The following is a 26668-nucleotide window of genomic DNA, read 5'->3' as shown; positions in this document are numbered from 1 at the left end:
TGCAGAATTTGGAAGCAAGAACTGGTTTATCTTGCAACTGAGATAGATTGTAAACCCTTCAGAGCAGGACCACCTTCTCTAGCTTGTTTACACAGCACTTAGGATGGTGGGGTGGTGATCCCAGAGGTTTCTCCAGCATGCCTTCTGTTCAAATCGTATCTGCAAGGAGATCAGGAGAGCTTGTACTTTCTGATGTGGCCACAAAACACCTCGAGAAAGAGAATATAAATAACAAATTAGGGTGGCTCAAGGTATCTGGTACTGACTAACGATTTGACTGTGTGAATTCCTGTGAGGGGGTGTGCAGAGGGTTTATTTACCCTTTTATTTCTTAGGCATCTGTATGAGAAATGAAAGAAAATAAATGTGGCGAACAACAGGATGTCAAGATGGAAAGAGGATGGGGTATCTTCTCTTGTTTTGTGCCAGTTACTGCAGCAAAATTAATTAGTAGCAGGAAGAATCTGTAGTATAAGTAGATCAGATTGTTTTCCTCATAATTATGCAACTAGTAACAATCCCTTTATCAGGGCTAGTCTGAAGGTCAAAGTCAGCTCTTCAGTTGCAGTAGCTTTGCGGCAAGGACTGTCTCTGATCAATGTTTGCATAATATCTGTCTCGGTGAAGTATTCTTGGTGCTATTATGATCTATTGTTGGACCATGCTGTTACTTGAGAGAGGAATGTCATATTGAAAATCCATTGACACAACAGTTGATGACATAAGGAGGGGTCACAGAGCACCCACTGGAATATCTTCTGTAACTACACTGAGTGTGTTATGTGCAGCCTTATCCAGATGGGCTGGATAAGTTCAAAATTGCTGTTACCAAAGCTGTAATTAAGGAGTGTTTGTTGAATTGATGTGAAGTACATTGGACATATGTAAAACAAGTCTGAAGACAAGCATATTCTAAAACAACAACAACAAAACACCAAAACAAAACAAAAAAGGTATTATTTACTAAAATGCCTCTATGGATATCAAAAAAACAAACAAACAAAACCAAACAGGAGTAAAATACAAAAATATGTCTAAGTCATAATACAAGTTATGAAATAATGAGGATGAGTAATACCAGTGATTTCCTGAGTGGACTGTTCATAATGGTGGACACAAGCTTTGCAGAAGAAGGTGAAAAGAGAGAGGATGGTGAGGTGTGAAGAGTTGGTCCAGAAGCCGAGTAATTACACTGAGGAATGTAGGGATCTACCCTCATGCACATACCCAGTTCTTGCTTTTACTGGCGTGATAGATAACGACCTAAGGAAGGGAGATGTTGCACTTGATCGTGTGTGTCCCACTCTTCCACTTCATAGTTGCTGCTGTGTGCCAGCTTCACCAAAACCTCTACACAGCTGAGACAGGCATCTTCAACCTCTCTGAAAGTCGGGTTACAGGGATCTTGGATTGGGCTTCCAAAACTAGTGATCGCTTTCACAAGAGTTTATAAAAATCAGTGATAGGTACATTTGTAGTTAATCCAGACTCTATGCTATCTGAAAAGGGTGGGGAGGAGAGAAGGAAGAGCTTCAGCTGCTTAGCCCAGAAAATAGGGGGCATGTGAATGATACTGTAGGTGAAATACATCAGGGACAGGGAGGAAGGGAAGAATATTTCTGAAAAAAAAACTCTTGTACTTATCCTAAAGGGTATAGATTGCATACAAACAAGAACTTTTAAACTCTTGCTTTGTATTTATGTGCTGAAAGATTTATAAATGCAAGGACAGGCAGGTTCTAGATCAACAGTGGTGGGTGGATAGGGAAACTGCTGCTCATCTGAATTCAGTGCTTTTATCAAGGCAATCGTGAAAGAATCACTTGTAATTGTAGGAGACTAGATTTGATGACTCTTCCAGTCTCATACAAGTGATGATAGGTATTTTCCCCATTCATTATTTGCATTACTGCGATCCAGTTCAAGCCATGTAACAATTTGGAGTACAGCTGTTGTATTTGGGGATTTTATTATTTGTTTCCCAAACGGCCTGCTTGACCTTCGTATTTGTACAGGCTGAAGCTCATGAAAGGAGCCAGGTGAAATGGAAGAGAATTAGGTAGGTACAGTTGGCAAGGCAGTTAAACAAATAGCTTTTCTGTATTGCTCAGTGCCACGATGCTGAGGTGTGATGTAGTTATGGATACTGAGCTTTTTCGCACAACTGCAAGTGCTGAGAGCTTACCCAGAGTGTACTCGTTGCCGGCTGAATTCTCCAAGCAATGATTACTTTCTTTCTCGGTTTTACTCTGTATTAGTCCCTGTAACAAGCCCAAATGGAGTTTTGACATTTTAGATCTCCTCCAAATGAACCTAAAGATCTCATTATACTTATATCATGATGGTGTTTCGTAGGCCATTACTTTCTACTTGAGAAGGCAATGGATATTTTCAGATCTTAATTCCTCTATTTGCTAGATAACTACACACATTTTCTTGCAGGTATTTTTATGTGAAAGATGTAAAAATTAACTGAATATAAAAAAGGTCACAGATGCAGCATCTGACCCATGTTTTACCTGATTCCCAGTTCCATGCCATTGTGATTCTCCTTCAAAACATTATCCTTTAATCTAATATTACACTCTTGCATAAATTGGAAAAGACATTGACTTTGATAACTCTGAGTGCACACCAGCTGAGCTGTTTTGGGGATTTTGAATTTTTATTTAGGATGTTAAAATGAACAGTAAACGTTTCTACATTAGTAGCTAGGGGTTTATGGTGGCAGAAGTAGCTAAACAAAGTTATGTTTGGGAATTCTTTACCCTGCCTTATTTTCTTTTTGCATTTGTTCATATGCTATATATTCAAAATACTTCTACCACTTTTTTAGTTTTGTTTGGTTTTGATTAACATTGAGGAGAGGCATGTGGGACATGGTCCTGCTACCTTGGCTTGCACAGATAGTCTCTGCATAGTCACTGCAATGAGTGAGATAGTCCTTAGCACAGCTGTTAATGAATGTACAACAATGAAGGAGTGTCTGTTCTGCTCTAATTTTATGTTTCACATTGAAAACACGAGTAAACAAGTTAAAAATCAGGACTAAAGGGCCATTTCTGTGTCTCTCTGAGAATTAAAGGTATAATCACAAGCCATGTTCTTAGAGGATGCTGGTATTAGAATTCAAAATAACTTTTTTTCTCTTTTTTACTTACAATTTCTCCTGAACTCCTCTCTTTAAAAGTTATATTATGTTGTTGGCTGTTCAAGTCAAGTAGTTATTAATAGGCTGTGATAACCTCACACATAAAAACATTTCTTTAAATACATACAGTTACTAGGTCTGTCATCAGGGGGCATCCAGCCCCATGTCATATGCTTTCTTCTTTACAGAAGAATGTTTCCAACATTTGCATGGTGATACGTATGCTTCCTGTGACTCCTCTGGCATGATGAAGCTCTGGGACATTTGGAAGTCGGTCCCTATTCTATCTATGCAGGCCCATATCTTGCCAACCAGGTCACCTTTGATCACTCTGGTAGGATTCTGAAACAACTTTTTCTGCCTAAGATGTGGTTTATTTTGAAATCCTTGGAATCTCTCACAGGTTTTGAAGCCAGATAGCATGTCTGAAATAGCAGAGATGTGTTTATTTTAAAGAAGAGATGGTTAACTGGGCCAATGATTGATACACTTGTTTTCTATGGACTAGATTGGCAAATTAGACTAATGGTCTATTTATATAAAATGAAAAATGTGCAACAACAAGAAGTGTTATTAATTATAAAAATATTATATAAAATACAGAACTTATCATGGGGGTAAAAAACTTAGTGAGATAACATGTGTTCTAGTGGTGTTTATTCTCCATTACTGTGTGGTGTTTTATTTGATAATTCTGTAGTTCCATTTCATAGCCAATCTAAGTCCTCTTTTAATTGCCTCAGATCTTTGTGTTGATGCGGCTGCTTACTATGCATGAAGAATTGAAGTAACCAGATATTTTTCATCATCAACCATGTATTACCATGCCAGCAATATTGTCAGTGGACATGCATTTTCATTTGAGGAAGGGCTGTTGTAAAACGTATTTTTTTGTTTTAAAACCAATACGAATTCTAAATTCTGAAGCATAGGCAAACATTTATGTTGCAGTACAGACTTAAGTCCTAGATTAGGATGTCATTCTTACTCGAAGTTAGTACGATATGATATGATAATATATAATGTAATATATTTAGGTATATTGAAAAATGTATACATTTGCATGATCTGTTCATTAAAATAATGCTTTAATAGAATAGGAGAGATAATTAAGGAATCATTAAACAAAAATAATAGTATGATACTCTGACATAATGACCCACATACTGTGGAACACATGATATCAATATATTGAATGACTTGGCAGAAAACTTTGCCATCAAATTCTATCTTATTTGTATAGTGATTTCACAGATCTCTCTGCTGTGCCATTAAATAAGGTATTTTCATTTCCAAGGGAAAAAAATGTGTTGACCCTGTCCATTTTTGACAGCTTCCCGAAGACAAATCTAGCCACTGTTCTCTATTTATGTGTGTAATTTGGAAGAAGAGCTGATTGGTTGTTCGAGGGGATTTGAAGAAGTTTTGCATTTTTGTTTCTGTAGTATAATGTTTGGTCTGTTGCAAAGGAATTGCATCCTTGAAAAATGCAGTACCACTATTTGTAGCCAGATGAGAGCTTTCCAGTAGAAAGGTTATCAGCTTCAGGTGATCTAAATGGTCAAATTTTTCCACTATATGGATAAAATCTGAAGTTTTCTCTGCAGGAGCAACCACACAACAGAGATATTAAATTGGAATGAATGACCACAACAACACAAAATGCAACAGGATGTGAGTGCACCTAGCTGAGGATAGGAAAATACTTAGTTAAAATACACTGTTGCAGTTCCTGTTGTTCGGTCAGAGGAGGTGCCGGTGTCACCCAACAGGGGCTGGGGGACAAGGAATTCTGGGCACTGCCCACACACACAGCCTGGCAAGGCCATGCCTGTTCTGAATAGGTACCTTGTAGAAGTACAAGCACACTAATACCTATTGGTTATGGAGCAGTATTTAATTTACTTGGTGAGTGGCTGGAAGGAATGCGTTTTCTACACCACATCCAGGGGAGTGATGGGGTCTTGTTCGGCAAACCTGGTCTGGCTTGGGTGCAGCTGGTTTGGTTGTTGCCAGCGATGCCGTGAGAGACCCAGTCTGAGGTGAATATCTCCAGGACACTGGGTTTGCAGGTGTTTAACTCAGGCTGACACCACGTTGTCATAACTTTTTTTGGCTAATACCAGAGTTGCCAAGCTAGCTAAACCAGAGTTTGCCTCAGTAATCCTAAAATGGCTCTTGATGGACCAGTGAGAGAGGCTGCATGATGTGCATGTCTGCAATAGCAGAGAGTTGGTCCTGTGTTGTTTGTCTAACAGTAATTCATGGATTTGATCAATCTAAATTATTCAGTCAGTTATTTGAGTGGCATTAACTAAAAGTAATAACCACACTGAAATAGGTCAAACAGCCAGAATACTTAAAAAATAGATGGTGGTGGGAGAATATTCCCTGTTTAACTAACAGCCTGTTGGGCATTGGTCATCCATCTCATTTGGGGCCCCTGTGGAGAAGCTTGGATGGATTTTTCTGACCTTAACAAAATGTGGCTTTATTTCCACCGATATCACTCAGTCTCCTGCGGTTACATTATACCACCTCATGTAAAATACTTGACTACATTAATAGTCATAGGCACTGGAAACAAGTTGTTCAGCATGTTGCAGGTGGTTTTAATTAATAGATTAGAGAGCCATGGCTGAGCAGTTCTTTTCTCCTGCTTAGTAATTATTTTAATTATAGCTAATAATGATAGAAGGGGTTTATGAAAAGTTTGGCAGTATCAGCAAATGAGATTGAGATTAGAGATAATAAGGCCTCAACTAATGGAAGATCTTAGTTTTGTTTTCCTTTGCATTGTTTTCAAATATAATCGCAAATGCAACGCAGACAAACAAATATTTGCTTTTAAGTGGTACCATCTTTTGTTAGTAGGACATACACTGAACAGGAGTTGCTTAACAAAGAGCTAGTACCAGGAATGAGTTTGTAAGCTACTGAGATTCCCCTGATGGCATTATTTGGGATGGTTCTTACTAAGTCGAGGGATCTGAATGCTATTCATGGCATAAATGCTCGACCATAAAGCCATTTTCTGCTTTATCAGAGCCATACTCAGATCTTTACAAGATAATTAAAAAGTTTTTTATAAATCTTTCTGCTTTAGCTATGCTCTATCTTACCTTTAACTCAGCTTAGAGGTGGATTTTTCAATATGGCATATTTGCAAATGAGGATAAATTAATTACATGGTAAATTATCATTGCATTTCACGTAGATGTCCTTCTTTTCCCCAGTATTTCTGAAACTACTTCATGGTCTTGCAATGAGAGGTGGTGATGGAGCTGGCTGAGACTCAGCCCACTGGGGCAAATGATCTTCAATATTGTGTTTAGTATCAGAAATAAAAAGGAATAAGTCCTTTGAATTCCATGTTCTATGAATGGTCTCAGAAAGCGCACTAATTGTGGTTACTATGCAAGATGGACCACAATGTAACTGGTTTTTTTTAACTACATTAACTTTTATTTTTTCATATGCAACTTAATCAACATGTGCATGCACCTATATTGTTGTGTAGCATTCCTGAATCCCTTAACCACCCTCTTGTCATCATCCTTTGTGTTTCCAGTTGCTGTTTAGAAAATTTACTTAATAACGATTAATCACAACACACTGTTGCATAGCCAAATTAGAGAAGCTGTAGAATATTCTACTTTATGTGTTATGATGTATTTATTATTGTGATAACATATTAAACCAAACCAAACAAACCTCACTATTACAGTCCAAAGTCAATAGCAGTTACAGTAAGGCCAGGGGAAAACAAACAATATGTGGAAAAAGATACTTCTATATTTTGAGATCTGGAAATACAATGTGGTGTTATCATTTAACCTGCTTCCATGAAAGTTGGGCAGAGGTGCTGTCAGTGTTGAAGGTCTGTGAAGGGTATATGATTCTTCTGCCAGACCACAAATAGCTAGCCTTGCAATGCCTCTGAAAATCTCAAAGGGCAATATGTACCTATTTTATTTAGAGGGAGAGTATATTAAAACAATGTAAAGGTTGTAAACTGATGTGAAAATTGAGAAATGCCAGGATGAAGATTACCTTGTAATAGAAGTGGTTTATTTTAGGAGACGGGAATTCTGAGAGTGCCAGAGACACATTGTTTTAACCACTGTCAACCATGGTGGGGTCAGGGTAACTTCTCATTGTTGCTATCTAAAAGCAAGCTTAATTTGCTTAATTATACATCACATGACATTACACAGGACCCTTTTCATGAGACAGCCACTAGTCCAATGGGTGACAGTTTTTTGCTGTTCAGTCGGGAGTTGGTTTTGCTGTGAAATAGCCATCTAAAGTATTTGTTTCTCTATATTACCCATCCATCACTCAATACAGAACTATTGACAGGATTTTCTGAAATACCCTTGCTGAAGCATTTTCAGTATTTGCACTTAACATTATTTGGGTTATTACTGATAATATTAAAGGCATGGGTGATCCATACAGGCCTCATGAGGGTTGGAGGCACCTTGAACCCAATAATTTCTGCTGATATTGAGTCTTCAGGTAAAGTTCCAGACCTACAGTTTTGATATTACTTATCTGGTAAAAATCTCTGTGCTCAGAACAGAGCTGACAGAAGTAGTCCTTGTTAATTGAGAGGGAAAATTCAGAAGTATTAATAGTATTTTTTAATTCATGTCTGCCTAGTTGAGTATATATTCTGTTTCTTAAAGGAAACATTAATAATATTGATTTATTATATGGCAGTGTCATTTATTAAGAGGTTTGATCTTTCAGTGAAGCGCCCACTCAATTTTATCTTTGATATCCTCAAATTCAGTTGATATATTGGCTGCAAAGACAAGCTGGTATTGAGGTGCCAGGTGTCTGTCTTTTCTTCTTCTTTCCTTCACGTATTTGCTTAATTGATACTCCTTAAGTGGCACTGAGTAGATAAAGCTTCATCTTGGCAGGTTGTGGGATTTTTCAAGGATGCAAGGAGCTCTCCTTCGCTGGGAAGCTGTATAGTGGATTTTGCAACTAGGAGCAGGATGTGGGGAGAGCAGAGGACGCACCTGCACCTCTCAGCCCACAGGAGGGGACTGTGTCAAGAGAACGGGAGCAGGACAAGATCTTGACTCTTTATGTCACTTCAGCTGCAGGTTTTGAAGCTTGTTTTTGTATTTTTCTCTCTTGCTTACAGTTAAAGTCATGCTTGATGGGAGAAAAATCCTCTAGTGCAGAATTTACCACAGTAATCTTTTTAGTGGCATCTGATTTCATCCATATAGTGCAATTATGTGTTGACATTAATGTGTGTTTTTCCCTATGACCCCCATTTCTGACTAAAAAGCTTTTTTCATTACAACACTTTATTGTTCTGTATTCTTTAATCTCCAAGGCAGATTACTTGATAACATCAATTGATTCCTTAGGGTGCTTCGCTCCTTGTGGTTCAATGCCTTTGTCTCTACCTCAATTTTAGCTATGTATATGCTGTCACAGGGAATACAGTCTCAACTTAGGAAATTTTACTTAATTTAAGTATCTGCCCGTTAACACAAACTTCTGATCACTGGTTCTGTGTACCGAGAAAAAAGGAAAACATGAAGAATTAAACAAGCACTTAAGTAAATGCTTTTTCCTCCCCCTTTCCCACTCTCAACTTAAGCCAAACATCTGTCCTCTCCCCTTCCCTAGTCTCTGCTTGCCTTGTTTTTGCTACAGGCTGTGCTCCATCACCCCAGTTCCTTTGGTGCAGCAAAAGGTGATGAGGGAGGTTGGCGTCGTGTGTGTCATGGTTTCTGCTTGCCGCTCCTCCACTGCTCCAGGCAGCCACTGCTTTGCTGTAGGTCACCCATAGGTGTCCCTGTGCCAGCGTGGGTGTATATCCATGCATGGGCTGATGGGTAATCCTGTAAATTAATTGGGGACTTATGTGTAAATTAATCGGGTGTCAATGCATAAACTGATTGGGTACCCATGCATTAACTGGTGGGTGATTTATGTATAAGATAATTGGGCATACATGCATGAACTAATTGGGTGCTTGTGCATGTATTAATTGGGCACTCATGCATGAATGTAGTAAACTTTGCAAATTGATGCCCAATATGCAAAAAAGATATATAGATAAATTGAAACAGATATAAGTATCATTCTTTGGATTTGTCCTGGCACTTGCTTTTTTACACAAATCTCAAATAACTCCCAGTTCTGACTATTAATCAGTTTGGACTTGCTACAGTGCTATAGCTCCACCTAACAGGGCAGCAAGGTGACCAAGCTGTGCTTTTAGAACAACTTTCCAATTATTTGGAAGCATTTGGTCTTTACTTAGAAAATTGGGACAAGTTCTTTCTTGTTTTGTCTCTTTTCCCTTAATTCACCTGCTTTCCTTCCATCGTTCATCATGCTCCTATCTCACTACTCTGTGTCACACTTAGGACTAGGTGTAATGTGTGGAATTAGCCTGCTTTGCTTCTCATTCAGGCTTTTGTTGAGTCTATTTGAAAAGCATAAGCTACACTCTTGAACATCACTTGTTCCTCTCCTTTCTCCCATCGTGAGTTGTTTAATCTCTGTCCCATCAGAACCCTTTTCTTCACTATGGGTTCAGCACTGCAAGATCTGTGTATTTTCACTGCACCCATATACACTTTTTGCTATACAAACTGATTCACGTGTTCTGTTTCTTTTTAATATAATTGATCCACATTGTTATGAGTTTTGTTTGATAAGCACAAATGCAGCCACCTGGCATCTTTTAGTTCTCTGCTCTTTATTTGGTAATCAGCATTTTTAGTCTTCAAGTTTGTCTTCACTTTCTTGGCTTCAGTTCATCTCCAAGTGCTGTGTCAGTGCTCTGCTCAGCGCTGCTGTCGTGCTGCCTCCTCTGCCAGGCCAGTGCAGGGGACACTTCTGCAGAAACTGGGCCAAGTAACAACCTGTCACAAAAAAGCTCTTCCTCCTTCCTTCCTTCCTTCCTTCATCCATCCATCCATCTATCCAAAATGGCATAGGGCTAAACACCAAAGTCAGGCCTTTTACATTGCACTGGCAAGTTGCAAGCAGTGGTGGATCTCCACTTCTCCTTTGTCTTGTCCGACTCTCTCTTCTTCTCATTCCTCCACACTTGAGTATCCCTTTATAAAACTTTTCATAACAAAGGAACCATCAATCAACAATCAGTGAATGGTTACAGGGAAAATGAAAGACACTTTTAAAGTCTGTGATAGGTGTTTGCTCCATGTCTGAATGTGCATCTCTAAACTGATCTGTGGGAAGTAAACTTTCCGGTCCACTGTTTGTTGACCAAGCTGTTTCCATACGAGCAGAAGATTTTAAAAGTTATACCTCAGATAGAGGGATTGGTGGTGGTCTGGTACACCTCACCCACACTAGTAGAAAGGCTTTGTGCTTTGTCCTTCAAGCTGAAATTCCTGCTTTGGCAGAACTTTGCAATAAACAAATGTTCTTGCCCCAGCTGTGTGCTCTTAGACAATACACCGATACTGATGTTTTGTCCCTAGGTATCCTGCCCAGCCCACATGCTGGAACTGGTGAATACATTAGTGGACTCCCTGGAGACATTCCCCTGTGGTCTGAGTTGTTTTACACAACTCAATGACCTATTTTTTACTCCTGATCATACTGTTTAGTCTTAGAAGTCAGACTGGCAACACATCTGTGTCAGCCCTTGGACTCTGAGGAGTGCTTACAATATCTGTTGACCATCCCTAATTATTCCTACCGTCAGCATGGGAGTAAAAGGATGTGCTGGAAGACTACATTATTCAGCCGTAATTCCTTACCTCGTAATTCTCACTTCTCCTTTCAGTGCTGCTGTATTTCATTTGTCTAGTTCTCAACATTTGTTTTCCTTACCATAAAATTCTCTAATTTAGGGGCAGTGGGTAGATTGGAACTTACACAAATACAAGCTGATTGACAGATCATGTTGTATCCTTGTTTCATGGGGGTTTGAAATTATCACTCTCCTTATTTCTGACTGTTCCAGTTTTTCAAGAGGGATAAAGCTGGCAATTAATTTTTCCCCTTTGTGGATCAGGAGAAGAGTTGTACCACACACTGTTCTGTTGTGTCATGACTATTTTTCAATATGAGCAAACTCCACAATATTTAAATATGCTAGAAAGAAAAGAGGAGGGATTCTTAAAATGTATGGGCTTTCTTTTCAGTACACACAATTTAAAATGTATGAAATATTTGTCCTTTGGAAAGGAAAGGGAGGTGGCTTGGAAACACCTTATTTTACTTTTTTGCCCTGGTTGCAGGATAGTATTTTGTCTCTGGGTGTTTTCTTTACTGAGTTAATGAGGGTGGGGAGTGTGTACTACTGCAGGCAACTGCTTTGAGCACTGAGCACTTTGAACAGGTTAGCCCCATTGATATTCCCTTCATCTTTGTTAGGGAGGAATGCTTACTTCCCTGGAGTGCAAAAAGATGGACAGCTATTTAATAGAGCCAGCCTTTTTCAAGTAGATACCATAGTACTAAATATTCCCATCTCACTTCCCTGCATATACCCAGCATAAAAACAATTTTCTGGAAGCCAAGGTTGTGCCTCATTAGAGCAATAGATTGACCTGCTTAGGGTTTTTTGGAGGAACCCAGGTTGAATGGGTTATTATCTGACTGGTTAAATGTTATTCTTCAAGGAAAAGCAGTTTCAGCTGTTTAGGCAGTCAGCCAAAACATGGTGATGAGCAAATTGTTTGTTCCAAAAGTAAATGAAGGGAATGTCCACATGATTTTTGCCATCCGTGTACTAAACTAACAGAAGCTGAAAACTGGAGGTTTATGCATCCCAAGTGGGGCATAACTGATCAAAATTTTGATTCTCCAGCAGCTCTCCACAAACAGAATTAAAATGGTTTGCAACAGGTTGGTTGTTTTCTACCCCCATTTAAACTAGGCGCAAGTCTTTAAATAATAATGTATTCAACATCTCATCTCTAGAATTCACTGCTTTTGTAACTTTACTAGGTCCACGTTTTATTTTATATGTTTTGTTTCCAGTTTACAAAGTGCTGCAATTAGCAAATTCCCACTTTGAATGTATTTACAGTGATTGAATGAGAACTCCTTTCTTCTGCTTAAACTGCACAGCTCCATCTCAAGCCTGGCTTAGATACAAGAGCTTCATCTCCTGATTAACTTCTTCCTGCAGACAGTCAGAGTGAGGACCTCTGAAGGTCATCACAGCCTTTCTTCCATGAAAGCTCCTCTTAAATATCGACAGCTTTCCAGATCTTGTGTTTTGAGTAAAGCATCTGTATTGCATGTAAAGAAATGAATCGATACCGCATTCATCTTTCATATTCTGTAATAAAAGGGGTTTTTGAAATAAGGTATTATATTGATCTAGTATTTGCATGTACTTTCTATATGTTAAACAGCTATGGCATTCTCTGCCAAGGACCAGATAGGTCAAGGAATCTGTACGGGACAGTGATTTGCATAATTTTCACTGCTGAAACTAAATATATTTTCATAACTAACCAGAAGTCATTAGTTAGCTAATGCATGGAGAGAGTAGAGCATAAGCTTATGAAAAGAAGAGGTTGGGTGGTTTTGTTTAAGGGAAGCAAATACTTAGAAGGAAATAGAGTCCATTGGGATTGAGTGCTTTGAAGAAATAAAAAAATGCTTGTGGCAACCTAAGTAACTCAAGGACGGTGTTTCCAACTTAAGGATAATTTAGGTAATTTGGTCTATTTACGCATCATTATTTTCTCTTTTAAGAAGCAAATTTCATATTTTGAATGAAAACTTTGAAATTAAATGTCAGATGCTTTGATGCAAAAAAAAAAGTCTTTAAAACAATCTATAAACAGTATTTAAATTTCCACTTTTTTGGGAGTAAAACTATGCCAGTCTACCTTGAGTCTGAATAACTCACTTTCAGTAACTCAAAACCTACATTTTTATCAAACTTGCTATTTTCCCTATATTCATTTTTAAAAGCAATGGAACTCTAAAAGAAGATTATTCACTTCTCTATTTGTGGATTGTGGTTGCCAACAAAGTTTTGGTTCCTTGAGCAGCTTTTCCACTTGGTAAATGAAATGTATTCATGAGCTAGTTCTTTCCAGAGCTTGGAGAGTGGTGTCACTTTTCAAGAAAGTGATCATCTTTAAATTAAAAGTGTGCTGTCCTTCGCCTTTTCTTATTTTATTGACAAATTGTCACAGGAGCTAAAATGCATAATCATCCATAGCAAATGATCCATGGGGCTATGCAAAATAAATTGATTAACAATACAATCTCCATACAAATGTCCTAGGAGTGCTTGTTATTTTTTTATTAACCAGTCTGGGAGTCTCACTCGCTTTTCATGGGCCAGGTCGAAAAAGGTGAGCAAGGCAAAGTTCAGGGCATCTCTGCAGTCATTCCATGGCTGCTTGCAGTCAGAACTGGCTAAAACAGTGGTCTAATGTAAAAGGAAAGGCATTGTGGTTGCTGAAAAGGAAAAAAAAACAGAATTTTGTTCCTATCCAGCCTCTTTTTTTTTCAAGCCTACAGGCCAACAAAACAAATCCATTGGCTTGAAATGAATTTGAAGCCTGATACAAAATCCCCTTTGTCGTGAAAGCATAATTTTCATTTATTTGTTTTTAATGCCGCTCCAGTACTAAGAAAATCATGATTTAGATGCCTTTGAGGCATTTAGCTTATGCTTATGGAGAACTATTCCTCAGAGAAAATTGGATGCAATTTTAGCATTGGATAGACCTCAGGGAGAGTGTGAAGCTTGCATATCCACTTTTTCCAGATGGATCTTTCTTAGGAAGCCTTCAAACTGCTCAGAAATGTTGCCTATCTTTTTGTAAAGCATCACACCAGCAAGTGCATCACCATTTCTTGGGCACAGAGATAGGTTTGGTACTGAGACTTTTGGTCAACAAAATAAAGTATTTTAGCTCCCTTTCTTTTTCTGTCGCAAAACAATATATGTGGTTGTGAATGGGAAAATAAGGAAAAAAATAAATTCCATAAACAACCTCCAAAGCCTGACTTGGGTGTTTGAATGGTTTATTTGGCTTCCCCCGCCGTCACCCCATCCCGGAGTGAATTTTCTCTGTTTCTTTGCCTGTCCTTGTGAAAAATATATTTTACGTAGAGCTGTTATCTCTCTGACTATCGCATGGTCTTGGGGAGTAGGGCAATATCAACTTATCTCTAGTCTTTCTTCTCTAAATTAAATTGAGTGGAAAAAAAGTCTTAATCCCTTTTTAGAATAAAACAAAAGAGGGAGTGGTGGTGATGACAGAGAGATCTTTAATGTTGAATTCACGTCAAACATCAGTCCCTTTTCACATTTTATATTGTAAAAGAATATGCGCGGATACCTCAGTGATCCTGCCTGGAAACACAGAAGAGCAAATATGGATTGTTTCTGCGTCATAGCAAAGATCTGCTTTGGCAGTATCCCATCCCTGGCAGTGGGCAGGAGGTAATGCTGAAGGAAAATAGATAAAACCAAAGAGAGTGAACACTGAGGTTTCTCTGTTATTCTTCTCCAGTGCCCTGTGGCTTAAGACTTCCCAGAGCTGGGGACCTCATGGACTTGTCGGGTGTTCATGGATGTCTCTTCTCTTAAACTTTTCTGATCTTGTTCTTTGGAACTTCTTTATATTTCAGCTTCCAACAGATCCTGTACCAGTGATAAAGTACTTCCTTGCTTTTGCTTTCTATCTCTTAATGATAAATTTTGAGTCTCATACTGCAGGGATTATTGAATAATTGTTCCTCATTCAACCTCTTCATGCTGACACATCATCCCTTACTCTCTTTGCAGAGCTGAAGAGTCTGTATCTATTTAATCTCCCAGATGCATAAACCATTCCTCATCTTTATTCATTTGTTGCCTTTCTGTAAATCTTAGTTCAGGTGCATTCTTTTAGAAACAGAGGAGATAGACAAGGCCTGTGTGATCTTTTAATGATGTCCTTAAATCATGGTTTTAAATAGAGATCTAATGGGGTTTTCTGGTTTTGTTCTCTGGCTTTGCTCCCTGCCCCCGCAACCCCCCCAGTAAATCTTGATATTATTTCAAGCTGATGTTTTCAAGGAAGTATCCACAGTGGCTGTGAGATCTGTCTCTCTGGAATGACAAAGGGTAGTTTACGACCTGTTGTTGGATTTGCATAATTAAGGATATTTCTGTTCATTTGAATGATTTTGTGTTTCTCAGGATTGTTTCATCTGCTGCTTTATTACTTAATCCAGTAGCATCTTGGGATTCTTCAATGAGTCTATGAAGTGTGCTATCATCTTGAAAAACATGAATAATTTTATACTATCAGTGAAAGTTATCACAATATTCACCTTTCCACCCTTAAAAAAAAAATATATATATTAATGTGATGACTCCTATGCTTCTCAACACTGTCAAAGAACTGGAGCAGATTTCTGACCTGTGGTTTCCTACTATAAAAGCTATAGTAACTCTTCACTATGGTATTACATTTCTTCATGCATCAGCTAAATCCATTCATTATTATACAAACGAATTTGTTAGACCTGTAAAGAAATCGGATGTACCAGTTGACCATTTCTCAAGCTCTTCTCAGAAGTTGCTGTAATGTTTGCCTCCTTCCATTCCTCTGCTCCTTGAAGCAAGTTAAGCAATAGGTCTCATACTTCAGTAACCATTTCAGTTAATTTCATATTTAAAGTTTTTTAAAACTCCTATTTGAATGCTCTCTGATTCTGGCAAAAGTTTAATGACTTTATTTTAAGATTTTGGACTTCTGATCACTGTTAAAACAAAACAAAACAAAACAAAAACACCAGCCTGACCAGGGTATGTCTCAGGAGTTACAAAAGCAGTCAGCTCACTGAATAGTTTTGCTTGCTGGTGTGATTGAAGCTTGTTGGTTATGGACAAGTAATGCATAGGTGGCTTTGAAATCCATCACAGAGGAGAGGGATTTAGGCTATTGCTACTTGTGGCACCTAGATTTCTTTGTATGACCTCACCTTTAAAGAAGTGGATGACTATTACCAGTCAAGGAATGTGTCAGCAATTCCTTCAAGCAAAGAAATCTATCTATATAATATAAGGTGTTTTGTTTTCTCAGCTAGATGTGCATCTGAAGTTGGATTGTAACATTAAAGTTGGATGTTAAGATCAGGGGTTAAATTGTTAACACTGTCCTTGGAGTGCAAGATTCATTGAATCTAAGAATTTCATTGTGCATTCCATAAACCCAGAACGTAAAACATAGTCTATCAAATTCATTGCCTTTCTTGGCTTCCTTGCCAGAACTGTAGCAGTAGTTGAGAACAGCCTTTTATTCAGAATCATCCTTCTCTGTATTCCAGACTGCAGTCACAGCTGTCTACTTAAAACTCTAATATACAATTACATGTGTTTGGCTAAACAGGTCTTTCCTTACATCAGTGGAATTAGCCCACTCTGTTTTGTGTCCAGTACTTGTTGGTGGTTTTTTGGGTTTGGTTTTTTTTTTTTTTTGTTTGTTTTTTTTTTTTAAATTTTTGTTGTGTACTCTTTTTCCTTCAAATTCATACCCTAGCCAGTTGGCCTGAATGACACTGGGAATGTCTCTGATAGTATAATGGGCATTTATAGCAGTGACTGTAATTAATTATTAATATTTTAACTGTATTTAAAAACTATATTTAGGCACTGGAAAAAATAAAGAGTTGCCTAGAGTCATTGTCTGATGGACCGACAAAATAATGGGCTTCATTTAAGCAGATGAACCCCTTGAGTTACAGCAGGGAGGGCAGAGCTGTGCCAGCGCTGGCCTGGCTCAGCGTGGCGGCCAAGTGACCTCCTCCACCTTCTACCCTGAGCTTTAGAAACACACAGCCTTCCCACTACAACTTCCACATCTGATGTGAAGTGTTTGGATCTGAGACTACTGAGCCGTAGGATATAGGTATTGTGACAGATGTAATGTTCTTGTAATTTTTAATTATGAATTAACACATTTATTCTAGACTTTTCTTAACATATTTGTGTATATTAGTAGGCAGCTCTGATGCTTTCCTTTCTTTGGTTGTACTAGACCAACAAAAGTAAAAACATCTTTATATTCTCAGTGATTTAAAAGCAGCAGACACACCTCAGCCCATCTATTATACCACCACATACTTAATCAGTTTTGGTATTTCTAAGCAAAACAAATACTTCCAAAGGAGCTATTGTGAACAGATGGACTAACATTCATAAAACAGACAGTTTCCTTTGTAAGTGGTTTGTTTGAATAAAATTTATTGCTTCCACTGAGATTTAAACTACAATTTGCTTAAATTATTTTTGTATTTGGCCGTTATATTGCAAGCATATGAAATGGGCAAAATGTTAAGAATAATTAAGCAGAGTAGTTCTGAATACCCTGGTGAGTCTGAAAAATCATATATAAAAGAAAGCAGCTATCTATGGAGCTGCCAGTTCTACTTATATAAGCCCATCTGTTTACATCTACGCCTGTTCCCTAAAGAAGAATACGTCTTATGTGAAGAATTCCCACCAGATCCCTCAGACATTTTATCATTCAAGAATATTCTTCCAGTTTGTTCTCTCTCTTTCCTTTATAAGAAACTATAGACTTAATGTTTTCTGTGCTGTCTCTTGGAACGTTTGCAAGACAAATACTAGACTTAGCATACAAAATTAAATTAGTTTATTATCTTCTGATTCCATAATGAACAAAAATGATTGCAAACTATTTGTAGATACCCCTGTCTTACAGTGGCTTATAGGCTTGTTTTCTATTTACCTATTCTATTTAATTTATATCTAATTGATCACATGGAAAAGCTGTTTGCTGTTTACATGATATCTGGTCGGTGACAGATTATAAAAGTTGGGTTTTTTTAAAAAAAAAAGGTATTCACCAGCTCCAAACTTTGGGTTTCCCTGTATCTCCCAGTCATAGGAGTTCTGCAAATGTAGACCTCATGTTTTACTGCTGGGAAACAGCAGATGTACATTCTCTGACTCATGTTTCATTCTTAGAACTACTTCAACAACAAAATTACCTGAATAACATCAGTTATAAGCATGTGGACTTTTTTTGATGTTTTTATTAAATCCTAGTGTCAAAGTGTATTTATCCATTCTCAAAGATAAGATGAGGGGAGCTCAGCTTTTGAAGATCATTTGATTTCTTTCATTTGGTGGCCTAATCTTTTTCCTATTCTATTGAACTTCTGTAAATTGTTAGGGTCCTTAGAACAAAAAAAAAAAATGGAGAGTTTTAACTTCTGATTTAATTATCAAAGTGTAAATTCTTTACATAAACTTCAGTGACATAGCAAATACAAAATAAAATGAGGTCAGATCAAAAAAGGAGCAAATTCAATTAGCCCCTTCAAAGAAATCTTGCCTTGATTTCAAGTTTTGAATTGCAGATTTACAATGAGTGTGGGGCTTTCTCTTGACAGCTTTTGCAGAACTGAAATAAGACAATTCATCTCACTTCTAACAGTAAGTTCCCAACATCTTCAGTGGTTCAGTTCTTGGCAGGCTGTTAACTCAGAAATACTGCTCTCTTCCCAGGTAGGTAATTCCATTCTGACCACCAAAATATTGTTCATATTTTGGGCTTCTCAGCCGCTGAAGGCAGGAGGTGTAGCATTGTGCTCTGCCCATGTTTTATTCAGAGGGGTGTATTTTGGGAAGACGCAATTGTTCCTTGCTGCCAGCTGCAGTGCTTTGAATCGCGCCCCATCACTTCAGCAGGAGTCCCGCAGCCTGTCCGCACTGAGGTGTTGGGCTGACTTAGGTCAGAGCAATGTGTTGCACTGATTAATTAATGCTTTTGCATGATTGAAGTTGTCTAGAACCAGATGTAGTTCCTAGCAAAATTCGTTTTACTCTGGTGGGAAGTGAATCAAGCACATAAAGGAAGGTCATAGTAGTAAGTTGTAGCTCTAAAGTATGAGTTATTGCCTTCCAATTGTCCGAACGCTGACTTATGCTTGAAATGTCTTTCTTCTGTCCCATGCTTTCTGCTTGCTGAGAGGCTTCTGCTACCCATTTGTGGGTCTGGGTGATGACATATATATCCTGCAGAAAGGAGGCCCTGGTGTCCTTTCCCAGTATATACACATTTGTGCTTCCCAGACTTTCTTAGCAGAGATTTGCCATGAACTTCCATTCTTCATTGCCAAGTTGATACTAGGGTTTATTCATCACTCGTGCGGAGTAATTTTTTACCTCATATTTGTTTTGTCTGTTGTAAACGGTGGCTGTGCTTTAGGTCAGTAAATTATTCCACAGTAACCTGTTTGTGGCCTTGTGTGCCTTGGAGATGGAAGGGTACATTCGAGCATGTGTTCATGGTGCCATGTCTGTGAAAGTGCTTGGCATAGGATGTAGTGTGCAAAGGCCCCATCATCCAGCATTTTTGCAGGGTTTGATATTTGTGGGGAAGATCAAGCGGATGGGTGGACCAATTGATTCTCGAAATTAAAAACTTCTTGGGACGGGGGTGTTAATATATATATTTTTATTTTATTTTATTTTATTTTTTTCATGAAAGGCAAAAAAGAAAGATTAGACAGAACTAGATCAGATATTTAAGACCTGTGAGGTTATAGACATTTATCTCTGTACCTAGAGGCTGTATCTAGGGTCTCTTCCTTGCAGTGGAGACAACAAACCTTAGACAATGTGGGTTCATGCTTGATTTGTTCGTGCTAACAGCAGCATGCTGAAGGGTTTTTTCTGGTGCTTGGAGTGACTGTCCTTGATTCCCATGACCCCACTGGTACACTTTTCCATGGAGATCTTCTTGCTCATACATAGAGTGGGCTATATGTTGCTGGTTCATAGATAAGTGGTACCTGAGAGTGCGCAGATGACACCTGAATCATAGAAATAAGTGAATTTAGAAAAGTGAACCATGCACAGGCTACCCTGGGTTTTTTTCCTTAGTAACCTACAAGAACTGATTTTCAATTGGACTCTATTGGAGTTATCATAGTGTTAGTAGGTGCTGTTTGAGCTGTGTTAACTTTTTCTTTAGTAGATATTTCTCAAAAATAGCATCCACCTCTTTGTTGCTTTGTTTATTGTAATGTATTTTTAGATTGTTTTTAAATAGATATCTCCATGTCTTTTTAGGAATCTGGATATAGTATTCTTCAAGAGTCTACCTATAACAAAATACTTTTCCCAACCCGTCCAGCAATTCCAGCAGTCCAAACCAGGGATTAAAGGAGAGGTTTATATTTAAGAATAGATCACAGCTAAAGAAATTTAGAGTATTATGGGATTCTCTATCAAGGCCTTTGAAGATATTGTCTAAAACACTATTTAACTACTTGGCTCTGTCGACTATGGGGGAGTTATCGTCTACTATTTCCAAAGGGTTAGCAGATAAAGTCTTAAAGGCTTGGAGCAATCCCAGTTGTACGATGAGTCAATTTATGAGAAAAATATCTCTTGAATCAGTAGTTAAAACTTTATTATAGATGGCTCAGATATTGGGCTTGATTTATTCTTTATATCTTCTGTAGTGACATGAGTGAATTGTCCACAACAGGGGTGTCACATTCATTTTCACCAGGGGCTGAATAAATGTAACTACTCCTATGTTTATACAGTCCTAAAATTACATTTGTCCCTTTGAAGGCAACCACGAGGCTGTTGTGATACCCCGGTCTACAGAAAGGCCACATCAAACGTATTACAGAATAAAGGGCAAATAGCAAAGGTAGTTGCTTCTTCATGGGCCCAAACCATTGCTTCCATTTTCAGTGAAATGGAGAATGCAGAAATAAAATGAGATACATTTTCGGTTGTTGCAATAAGTTAACAGAACGTTTGTTTATACTTAAGATGTACTTGAAGGTAGTTTATGTAAGTGTCTTTTGTACATACTGAAGAAAGTTATTTCACTTGGTAATAGTGTTTGATCTGATTTTATGCGTAAAATTATCAGGCACTAGTTGAAGTGATGAAAGGTAAAGAAGATCTTAATGATTTTAGTTTGGTTATATCTTATCCAATTTGCTTAGAACTGAAAATTCCTTGCACTGTTGGAAACTGAAAGAATTTTGTTTACTGTGAGACACCTCAATATTTGCTCTAGATATATCTCAGGTAAAAAAAACCAAACTTGTACTTTCAAAAATTTCTTAAAATCATATAAAATTTCCTACAGCTGTTATCACTCACACTTCTGTGAGGAGAACACATGGCAGTCTATGCAGAGTTCTTCTGAGAACACATACTCTAAATTAAAATGAAGAATGTACTGGGATTATAAGTGGTCTGCAGTGGTTTATTTCTGACTTTATTTTCATGATCCATGTAATACAGGCCATATTTTAGGATTCTATTTTTTGAAGGACAGTCTTGATTTCAAAGTTTTAGGTAATAGTGGAAAATTTATGAAAAAACTCATAACCAAGATAATTCTCATCAGCCACACTTTACATGTTTGAAATAAGGTGAAATTTCTAAAATATCTTTGAATTAGAACTGGTTAAAATATTTCTTGTGTGCACATATTGCATAAATGAGAAGTACTGCAGGAATAATTCATTGACGTCTTTTCCAGTTTCTCTTGACATTTGATAGAGTTCTCTTGACTTTTGGATTGCTAAGCTGGGGATCCTTGGATCAAATCCATTCTCTATCTTGACCTTTTAAAAATATTTCTGCTTTAAAGTTTGTAATATCAGATGTGGCAAAGGAAATTAAAAAACAAAACAAAGCAAAAAAACGCTGTAAACCACTGGGCAAAAATCTACCCAGTGTGTAAAGCTGCTTCTCAAATCCAGCTACTTGTGATTGACTCAGGAGCTGATGCATGATGGTGTGTGATCCAATTTTTTAATTTGTTGTATTTTTAGAAAGAAAGTGATTGAATGGCATGATGTGACATTAATGCCCATATCAGTGAATAAAATAAATATGATGCTAGAATTCATTGTATTTTAAGAATAAAAATCATTTACATTGTATGCGTAAAATAGACACGAATAATGACAGAACTTACTAGGCTCTGACTTCAAAAATATCCAGCAATTATGCAACTTAAATTAGCAATTTTAACTTACCCATATATTTACATATTAATGGTCCTAAGTGGTAATTGTAATTGTCTCTCATCATTGCTTCCTTTGACCCTCATTTTTCAAATAATGTGAAATTCCATTAAGTAACATTAATAGTAGAAAATTAATTTAAGTCAATATATCATCAGTTAGCAAACCTTTAACACATCTCACTATTTTCACCTGATGCTTACTTGAAGAATAAAAAAGATAATTATTTTATGTATGTCTGAATTAGAGGATATCATCTTATGCACGTATGATGGAAATGAGAAATAAAAGTGCATTAGATTTCCTGGCTTGGATCCAGTAAAGCATCAAAATTCCTGTTGACTTCTCTAGACTATTCACATGTGGCTGATCAAGGGCAAAGAGCTCTGCAACATCCAGAGTCAAGGCCAGTGACAGCGTCTTTTGGCTGGGAAAGACTTCACTTTTGACAAGGCTTACCTTTACATCTGGGCTCATTTTCTATTTTATTTTTTTTTAATGCAACTAAATTTTCTCTCACAAGTAAGCAGGACCTTCCTTCAGGTAATTAATGCATCTAGTTTATCTTTACACCAAGCCTTATGGAATGATTATCCTGATTAATTCTCCTTTGTGTGCAATGACAAACCCACGGTTGTTCTGTGTTATAGATCAAGATTAGAAAGCAGCGTTTGCATCTGGCCAATAGGTCTTTAGTCATCAAATCGACAAATGGAGCTAATGTAGAATAATAATGTACAAACTTGCTTCCGAGTACTGAAGACTAAAATACATCTTACACAGTGTGCTGTTCTCATAAGGAAAAAAAAATTACAAAAGCCATTAAAAACTAAATGCCTCTTATTCGTCATGTCAGTGAGGCTATCATCATCTGCTACAGGACATCTATGATTTTTTTTGGACTGCAAATGTTACTGTTGTCCATAAAAGCAAGAATGATTTTTGTTACTTCCTTAAATGCCAGCCATGTAAATAATGTCTCTCCTTTTTTCTACCTCTTTTTCAAAGGCCATGTTTTGCAGTATTTTAGTGTTCTTCGAAAAGAAATTACATTGTGAGAATTTGTTAATGTTAGTAACATTATCAAATTGCCAACCATGGAACATACTAGAAAGATAGTTTGAAGAAAACAGGTATGTTTTTTCCCCCTTTTTATATGAATTTCCCCTGGTTATCCATGCAAATGTTAGACTGGGAGGGTCTGGGCTCTGTGAGATGTGTTGTTGCTAGAATAGTAGCGTAAGCTGGAAATACTCTGACAGAAGCTTCATTTTTGTGAGTTTTAGAGATGAGTTATGAATCAGAACAGTTTGAGATCTGCTGTCAATAACAGACTAACTTGGTAGACTTCCAAGGTGTAATTAATAAATTTCTGTGTGAGAATTAACTTCTCCACAGTCTGATTGCTAAGCCGAGGCCACGACGCTCTCGGGCACTGCAGGTGTGTAAAAGCCCATCCTCTGCTTCATAAACGTTGTCCTTGTGGGCTGTTAAGGTGCTTAGTTCTATTTGTAGGAGGATTTTGGTTTTGCTCTGATGAATGCTAGTTAATTCAGATTTGGTTGTCCTTTGAAAAATCTCAGAATCCTGTTTACTGCTAAGATTTAAACTGGCCGTAATCAACAGATTGATTTGTGAAAAGAATATCGGGTAGCAAGATTAGTACAACATAATGAGCCAACGTGCTGCTGCTACCACCATGAATGATGACAATGTGCAGAGAATCTATTAAAGGGAGCAAAGACTTGTATTATTTTGGAGCATGTTATATCAAGTAACATCTCCAAAATTACACCCGCCGGATAGAAAGTTGATGAAAACCGGAGGCAGACGATGGAAGTTTGCTATTGGCTTTTATTTTTACATGCAGATCTAGCAGCCAAAATGAATTACAGTTACACAGTGAAATAGCTCTGGGACACACAACTAGCAGAAGAATGGTGTGACTGTCAGTGCAAGGCTTCGCAACATTATTTGTATAGACTTAGAGGCAATTAACCTGACTTCACTCAGCTGAGTTTTCAGGAAGGAAATAAACAGCATAACCTCAGAATGAGAGTTTCTGATTATTTTTTTTTTTTATATTGCATATTCAGCATAGAAAGTATGTGTGCATTAAAGATAGCTGTAAAACATTAAATTAGGCAAATAAGCCTTCTACATGGGAAAAAATTGAAAGTAAATTTAGCCTACCAAGTCCAATTTGAATTTATTTTCATATTTTAAAGCGGTTCAGTGGTCATGATCAATAGTTCCATTTCTATAGGGTAGCTAGCTCAGTTCTTCTAACTATCATGAACTTGATTCTTTCAGAGAACAAAACTTTTCTTCATTCAGGTGTGAAATGTTCTGTAAGCAGGACAAGCTGAGGACTGTGAGCCAGCCCCACGAGGGTAAAACTGAGAGAGGTTTCTCTGTTATGAAAGCTCCAGCTGACGGCTTTTCCCCAAGGTTTTGACTCCAGTGTGCAGGCTTAAGGGTTAGTAAAACGAACTTTTAGGAAGCAATTGACCATAGCACTGTTGTTTCACATGGAGGTTTTGTGTGTCTGCATGCAGTGGTGATTAGGACAGCACAGTTCATCTTGAGACAAGAGTGTAATATGCTTTTGCAGGAGAGAGGTGATGAGTGGGACGTGTGTTTGTGCAAAATTGCCACTAGTTGACATGTTGCCAGGCAGAAGCCTTCAAATGAGGTGGGCTGGGACCTGCTGGCCCCTGACTGATATGGGATGGGGGGGTTATGTGCATTCTGGTCATGAACTGGTTAATGCAGTCACCCTCATGCAGAGGAACCGCGGGGCAGAATGTCCTTTATCAGTATGCTTGGGCAGAGCACTTAGCAGCCTTGTCCTGGCCCTTATTCATGTGGCTATGGAGGCTGCAGCATTTAGCTCCCAAGACTGGTGCTTCCCTTAAAAAAAATAAAATTTAAAAATGGCACTTTGTTGTAGGTATTAAGGAGCTATATGCATGCAGAGTTTATCTCCCTTTTCCTCTGCAGAACTTGCTTCATTCCTGTCCTTGGCAGGTGTTTCTGGTCATGGATTCTAATGAACGCTGCCTTTTGGCGATGCTGTTTCTTTAGAGAAGGGAGCAGAAGGTGCCTCTGTGTCAGACAGGTGAGAAAGAGAAGCAGGGCAGCTGAAGAGGGGGAACTGCTGCTCTTCCTCCTGCACGAAGTGAACAAAAGCAGGGTCTAGGCAAAAGAAGAGGGAGGAAGATGAACATTCAGGGAGGAAAACAGGGACAGGCTCATAATGGGCAGAATTGTTAAAAAGAATAGCGCAAAGACATTGGTGTAGGAGGACTTGAGAGCATTTATTGGCTTCTAGGAAAGCAAAGCAATACCCGATCTGAAACTGATTGTTTTAGGAAAGGGAACATATTGATTGTGGGGGAGTAGATAATTGATGCTGAAAGAAGAGAATTTGCATGTACAGCCGTAGCATTGCAAAAATAAAACATGTTCGCTGGCAACAGCAGACAGACATCTTGAATATGCAAATGTGAGTTTGCATATACATGTGCAAGTGTTATGTATGCAATAAATCTCTGAGTAAATTTTGCAGGTTCATTTTGCGTCTCTGTTAGTACAAAACTATGTTGAGCAGAGCTTGACTGTGGAGAGAGCAGTGAGGGGGATCTGTATGGGACTGAAAAGAAGGAACATACTGTAATTATGTTAAAGCCAAGCATTACAAGCAGGAAATGCAAAGTTATGATTACTATTAAAAGAGATCCAGGCATGTTAATTTATGGAAATTAGCAGTTTAAGACATCTAAAAAACTATATGCTGACATAAAATTCTGCTATAAAATTATGATTAAGGCATTTTCCTGTTTGTGGCCCCAAATTAGTTTAATTTTTAAAGATGCTTTTTCTCTGCGTGTTGCCACTTCAGTGAAGGAAGCGAGATGTTCAGTCTGCATTTATAACTTCTCAGGAGTGGTGTAAAACAGAAGAATTATGTTGGTGCTTTTAGTGTCTGCATTTTTCTTAATAGATTATTTTGCTCATTATTTCTTGATCAACCATTTTTGCTGCTGTTTCTTTTTCTTAACCTTTTGTGTTTCATTATTTTATCCATGCTTAAGTGTAAAATACTCAATGCAATATTTTTAGGTATGTGACTAAAGAGATCCAGATCTAAAACACAACTGTTAGAACTGAACCATGTGACTATTTTCTCCCTTTATTTACTTAAAAAAGACCCCTCCAAACCCCTAACTTTTCTACTGAAATACTTCCTTTTCTGATGGGGAAACCCTTAATCCCCTACATAGATTTTAGCATTTTTACCTTGAAGTGAAAAGCCATTTTCCAGTCAGCCCTGTGTTGAAGTTATTAGTGTTCAAGGCCACAAGGTGTATGTTAAGTGCTCTTCAACTTCCGCTGACAGTTCTTCCAGGAAATACAACAAAAATGGTCCTTCTTTTTCTTTTTTAACCATTAAAAAGAGAAACATAGACACATTTTTGCTCTTACTTCTCTCTTTGT

General features: G+C 37.8%; 1 protein-coding gene across 1 annotated transcript in view; it reads left to right on the top strand.

Annotated features, from left to right (window-relative positions):
- Nucleotides 1-26668, top strand: part of SPAG16 (sperm associated antigen 16) — a gene marked incomplete at both ends in the record, with an annotated part of 350679 nt that overhangs the window by 286201 nt on the left and 37810 nt on the right. Inside the window, 1 exon segment of the mRNA XM_080346699.1 lies at nucleotides 3363-3485. Within this exon segment, the coding sequence (XP_080202825.1) occupies nucleotides 3363-3485 (123 nt within the window).

This window comes from Nesoenas mayeri (assembly GCF_963082525.1).
Source record: "Nesoenas mayeri genome assembly, chromosome: 6".
NCBI lineage: Eukaryota > Metazoa > Chordata > Aves > Columbiformes > Columbidae > Nesoenas > Nesoenas mayeri.
Note: the sequence above shows the minus strand (reverse complement) of the source record. Positions and strands in the feature narration are given on the sequence as shown.